Raw genomic sequence first — 6,357 nt, 5'->3', positions numbered from 1 at the left:
ACGGCTCTCTGAAAGGAACCTGCGAGAATTGGACACACCATAAACACTATCAAAATGAAGTACATGGTAGCTGGCAGAGCCATTGGTTCTGTCCCCGTGGTTCTGTGGTTAGCAATGTCGGTCGGCTAGCTCTCCCACATGGTTGTGATGTCGGGTTCGATTCCCGATCAGTTCGAGTATCTTTTCGAGCTGGAAATTTTCTCCGCACTGGGGTACGGTGTATCGTTGTACTTATCCTACAAGTACTTATCCTACAATATGCAAAAGGGTAGTTCTGCGGGTGTTGGTGCTGCGGTGGAGATGGAGCGGGATACTTTCGAAGTGATCGGAGAATTTGTTTATCAAGGTATTCACATGACATGTGACAACTAGGTGAGCCACGAGGTGTAGAGACGGATTGCGGCAGCGAATAGGGCTTATTACGGATTGCGTAACCAGCTTAGGTCCCGCAGCCTACAGATCCGTACGAAATTTGCGCTCTATAGGACTCCCGGTGGCGCTGACATGAATCGTGGACGTGGAAGCAGGCCGTTCGAAGTACGCGAATCCTGCGATCAATACTCGGAGGCAAACTAGAAAATATGGTGTGGGGCAAACTGTAAGAAGCAGTGGGTGCGAGAGGAGACTGGAGATAAGCAGCCCAAGACCGTGTTTTGTGGAGGCGTATTCTACATAGGTGCCAAATTTGGGGGGCAAGGCACCTTTTGCACACACCCCCCCCCAACATTTCTTCCGAAGGGCAACGTATCATTTTGCCCCCCTCTATAATTCTACAATGTTGGTGTGTCTCTTTTCGGTTTTCTCAATAGTTTTATTTGCAATTTTTAAACTTTTCAACACTCGCGCTATTTTGCAAAACCTTGGTTTTTTCAAAACTCTTGCCTCCCCCCCCAATAAATCTATGAAGTCGGCGCCCTTGGTATTCTGGAGCATAAGATCTCAATGATATTCCGCCATACACATAAAGTAAAAAGTAAGTAATAAAATTTTAGACAGACGTTCAAGCAAGAACAACATTGAACTAAAATTACGTATAAGTTTTCAAACAAACATACGTTATAAATCACTTGTACACTAATGACGCTTATTGCTAAAATATTTTTTTTCGTGGGTGTATGAGACTTGCGTCGCTCTCAGTGCTATCAGGTTACTTATTTCTAGTACTATGAAACTTTACATATGTTTGGAAACCAGCTTGGACGTCTATCTGCGAGAAAATTAAACGAGCATTGATGTTAATCCATTAATTTACGCTATTTACGGATTTCCGATTCTCATATATCAACTAAAAGAGTGTAATTTTCTGAGCAAAACGTGATTTTTTCCATTTTATATCGTTGCCCTTCGATTTTTAAAATGAAGAATAAAAATCGCTTCAATGACAGTTGGTATGAAAAACTGGTGTAGCTAGAAAACCGAATTGATCCAATTTTTAGTAAAAAAGGTTTTGCGGCGTTTTTTTAAATGTAACAAATTTCCAATTATGAGTTTAGTAATAAATTGCTGGATGAAATTCAAAATTTTTCCATCGAAGTCATCAAATTCAGAATTGGGTAAGAATCACTATCAACTAGTTCAAAAGAACTGCTCATCCGAAGAGTTCATACATACCTTCAGCATCTTACTGAAACGATGCCTCACACACCTTTTCGTCATTAAGGTAAGGACAAACACGATTAAATTTATCGATAATACTATTTTAGAATACTCAGAAAACGCATCTATAAGCTAATATATAAAAGCTGGTAGAGCTAAACGACCCAATTATAGTGAAACTCTTCATGAACATTGTTACTAAAATTAGGGCACTCAATAGTATTTGTCATTTTATTTCCGCATTTAACTGACATGCAAAGAAAATTGTTTGTTGAGTCCTAGGTTGAATTTCATATCATTTTCGTTCCATTTTATATTTAAGTTAAAAAAAGAAGCAGACATATTTCTTCAAGACGTCTGGCATCTGTGCGCACCATGGAACGTTAGGAAACGAAACACGCCTAATGTCAAATATTAACAGATAGGTTTCGTCATTGTTGTTTTCCTTTCCTCGTTTTGTCTCCTTGAGTAGTGATAAAACAAGAAAATTCAGTGGCAAACCGTTATTTTGTCGTAATAAACTATCACTGATCGCATCTGTAATATATTTGATATAGACTAGAAGTGAAATTGATTTGCGTTAAACTCAAAGCTTATCATAGTATATAGTGGAAATTGACCTATTAGTTGCGTAGAAAATAATTGGTACTACATTGGTGTGAGTGAGACAACAAACTCAATTCCATTGGTGAGTTAAGTACAAGAAGAGGAAAGGCTTATTTCCTTAGGCAAATCGACATAGAATCGAAGTGTGGTCATGAGAAGTTCAATTTTGATTCCAAACAGTGCCAGCAGGATGTTAGAATGTAGAGGTTGAATCAAATAAGTTGAATCAAAAGACTTCTTACTTTTACATTGTACATTGAATTGATATTTTACCTTAAGCAAAATACTGTCTTGGTTGCATTGAGTATAAATACACAAACCTAGAGCTATGCAAGGAAGAACTTTCCAATATCACCTTCTTGACCTGCTAAACAGTTTTGAATTATATATAGTTTGTTGTACGTACGACAGCTTGTAAGAAAATATGTTAATATATCAGCTTAACGGGATGTCTCAATCAAAAGAATTTATTTGACGCATCACGAAGGTTAACAGGATATGTTCGTGTTTCAAATACACAGTAGGAATATTAATCGAACTACATATCTGTTTTCAAACATGCAGAACATCTGCTCTAGGTATATTAGTTGCCGTTTCATTGATTACCTATTCCAGACACCTAAAATTTTCCCATCTACCGAGGCTACTGCGGTCGTTTTATGGGAAATATTGTTTTACGGAGTCGTGCTTTGTCGAACATGAGTGACGTTGAGTTCGAAGAGGATGTTGATATTGAGGATGATCTGTACGACGAGCCACAAAATGCGGATGAAGCACTGAGCGAGCATCACCTGGTTTCAATCCTTAGACAGCTCATTAGTAGGTATGCTATCATTGTATAATTTATCATCAGCGTGTGTACAATGACTAATGATTTTATGTTTTTACAGTGGTGAAATTCAAATCCTCAACCAGGATCATTATTATTCAATGTCATTACCTGTTATCAAAAGACGTCCCAATCTGGAACTACTCAAGGTATTCATGCATTGTCATAAGTTACTTCCTTTACAGTACACCAGAGACTTGTAACTGTATTGTTTTTGTATCAATCTGTTCTATTATCGATGAACAGCATGCTGGTAAATTATGAATAAGTTTATTTCAGAGTGAATATTAGGAAATATATATTGGGTTTAATGTGATTATATCCAAGTCATCCTGCTAAGATGTTTTCTTGATTCTTTTCCAAGAAATTTTCAAACCCACCAATACCATCATATTTTTTTCTTCGATGTTCGATTTACAATAAAATCTCATGGATGCATTATTTATTTGTAACAGGAAATAATTTATAATAAAAAAAAAACAGAAAGATTTGTAACTTAAGATTGTTAGATTATTGTAGATATATTTTTTATCTGCAACATAGGTGAACCCACAAATTAAAACAGCAGCCCACCAGCTGGTTTCGAGATGCGATGCTGGTCTAATGAAGCAGTCGTCGTGTGTTCGAATTTGAGCTTTAGATAAAATATTAAGATCGTAGCGCTAGCCCCGCAATTAGATGTTGATAGTAACTCGTTTTTTACCCTTTTAAAAGAGTTTTTATCTGTACCATTGTTTCATTGTTTTCATCCGTTAGAAAAGCGCCATCTATCAAAGTATTAAGCAAGCTTCTGGATATGGAGCGGATGCAAGCAGCCCCACAGAGAAGTTTTCGTTGATGGAAATGCTGACCAAGCGACAGAGTGGATTCGGAACCAAGGGTGGACCATTTGCATCGAGCGACAAGTGCAAGATTAGCAATTTATACGTTCCAAATCGTACCAAGCGAACGATATGTGACTGCGGCTCAAAGGTGTTCTGCGGGAGATTTTCACGCGATGGCTCTCAATTTATCAGTGCCAGTCAAGATACGCAAATCCGGGTCTTCGATTCCACAAGTAGTCTTTATCCGTTGAAGCGACAAATTGAGGCAAAAAATGTTTCTTGGTCAATTTTGGACATCGATTTTAGTCCTAATGGAGAATACTTTGTGTATTCGACTTGGGCGGACGCATGTAAGTAAGCACGAAATGTAATGCTGCACAAAATGGATTACACGTTTTTTTGTAGTATTTGTATCGCGTATGAATGAGATGGCAACTGACGATATCCACATTTGTTTTCTTAATTCGGATAACCAAAAGTTTGGTGTGTTCACTGTGGCTTATTCCAATTGTGGCAAACAAATATTAGCAGGTGCCAACGATGGTTGTTTGTACGCGTATGATCTAATTGATAGTCGGCAAGTGTTGAAAGTGCCAGTTGCTGAAGAAAAGCACGACGTCAATGCGGTTGGATTTGTCGACGAAACGTCTAACATTTTCTTTAGCGGAACTGATAACGGAATTATCAAGGTAGTGTATTGACATGGCCAATAAGTCCATATAGTCTGTTTACTTTTCTCTTATAGTTATGGGACCGTCGATGCCTTAATGAGGAGAACCCAGAACCCGCAGGTGTATTGGTGGGACACTACGATGGCATTACTTACATAGATTCACGAAACGATGGCAGGTATATCATTTCCAATTCCAAAGACCAGAGTATCAAACTATGGGACTTGCGCGTTTTTTCACCGTCTGACGCAGAAACTAAAATCAGGGATCTTCTAAGTTATGGTAGTTGGGATTACCGGTGGGATGAAGTACCGAAGCGATGTAAGTTTGTTGTATACGTATAATTTATTGTTCAGGTTATCTTAAAATATATAAATGTGCTTGCAGTTTACAACCCGACTAAGCCGCTTGAAGGTGACACAAGCGTAATGACTTACCGTGGACATCGCGTACAAAAGAGCCTAATTAGAGCCAAATTTTCGCCAGCCTCTACGACTGGTCAGCGTTTTATTTATACTGGCTGTGGAACAGGACGCCTAATAAGTGAGTTTCCCTATAGATTGAACTGCACTAAATTATTATTCTATGCTTGTCCGCAGTTTATGATGCGTTGACCGGAAAAATTGTCCAAGCAATCGAAAGCCACAAGGATGCCGTTCGGGACGTGGCATGGCATCCATATCGGTCAGAAGTGCTTACTTGTTCGGTATGTTTGTTGTAACATTTGTTTCATTTTATGAACAATCCTTATAGTTACGTCCATTCCACAGTGGGATTATCATGTAAACCTGCAAACCTACCAATGCGCCGATAACATGGAAAAGAAGACTTTCTCCAAAACACGCCGGCTCGAAGATACTGAAAACGAGAGTGAGAACGAAAGTCCTCCGCTTCGACGATCGCGTAGAATTGCTGCGTTGCGACAAGCTCAGTCTAATTTCGATTAGGCTGCATTAGTTCACCGCCTATAATTGCAAGTCTAAAAAACATTCATGCCTCACAATGAAACGAAACCGTAATAAGGGCGATACACATTCGACATTATTCAGTAAAACAGCAAGTGTGAGTTCAAACTGAGAAGCGTGCAACGGCATTTTGTTGTCGAGATCACATAAAGCTTCGTGATTGTAAAATGTGGCTATGTTCTCGTTTTCATAATTTTTGACTATTTTGACAATAGTTTTTTTTTGTCAGTGATACCACAGTCTTGCTCAAAAAATCTAATTTTCTCTAAACTTCTAATTAATATATGCATGAAGGAAGAGAACTGTAAAATATATAACCGGGTTTTTACATATTTCAGTAAATGTTTTCTTTGGAAATGCAACAGGATCTGATCGAAGAAAATTCAGTTAGTGAAAGAAGAGATATATTAATTCAGCTAAATTATTGCTGCTACCCTTGTAGGGTAGTTATGCTAAGTAAGCACTACAACGGTAAACGGTAAGTGTCATTGAATAAAAAAAACTTGGTTAAGATTGTTCAACAGTCATGTTTTCCCACGAAAGAAACTCAATGTTAGGTCTAAGTCTTAATTAGAAGTGCCGTCAATGTCGTCGGCGAAGCCAAGTAACTGGTCGGACTTTCTGAAGATCGGACCACTCGTGTCTCTTCCCGCTCTTCTAATAACACCTTTTAATGTTCAAAAGCAGACATGAAAACCCATCACCCTGCCACAACCCTCTTCGGGATTCGGAAGGACTCGAGAGTGTACCCGAAACTCGCACTGTACCGACCACACCACTCTATCCATCGTCGCTCTGACCAATCGCGTAATTTTGTCTGGAAACCCGTGTTCGTGCAAAATTTGCCATAGCTGATTACGATTACG

The 6,357-nt window shown here is 38.7% G+C and overlaps 1 protein-coding gene across 1 annotated transcript; it reads left to right on the top strand.

Annotated features, from left to right (window-relative positions):
- Positions 1–2,003: 2,003 nt before the first annotated feature.
- Positions 2,004–6,012, top strand: LOC129730337 (DDB1- and CUL4-associated factor 11). Its single transcript, XM_055689613.1, has 9 exons — positions 2,004–2,284; positions 2,818–3,025; positions 3,093–3,180; positions 3,788–4,205; positions 4,261–4,544; positions 4,601–4,847; positions 4,914–5,069; positions 5,126–5,232; positions 5,297–6,012. Exons 2-9 carry the CDS (start codon positions 2,862–2,864, stop codon positions 5,471–5,473), a joined length of 1,641 nt encoding a protein of 546 aa, XP_055545588.1. The 5' UTR covers positions 2,004–2,284; positions 2,818–2,861; the 3' UTR covers positions 5,474–6,012.
- The last annotated feature ends 345 nt before the right edge of the window (positions 6,013–6,357 follow it).

This window comes from Wyeomyia smithii, chromosome 3 (assembly GCF_029784165.1).
Source record: "Wyeomyia smithii strain HCP4-BCI-WySm-NY-G18 chromosome 3, ASM2978416v1, whole genome shotgun sequence".
NCBI lineage: Eukaryota > Metazoa > Arthropoda > Insecta > Diptera > Culicidae > Wyeomyia > Wyeomyia smithii.
This window is presented reverse-complemented; position numbering and strand designations above follow the sequence as displayed.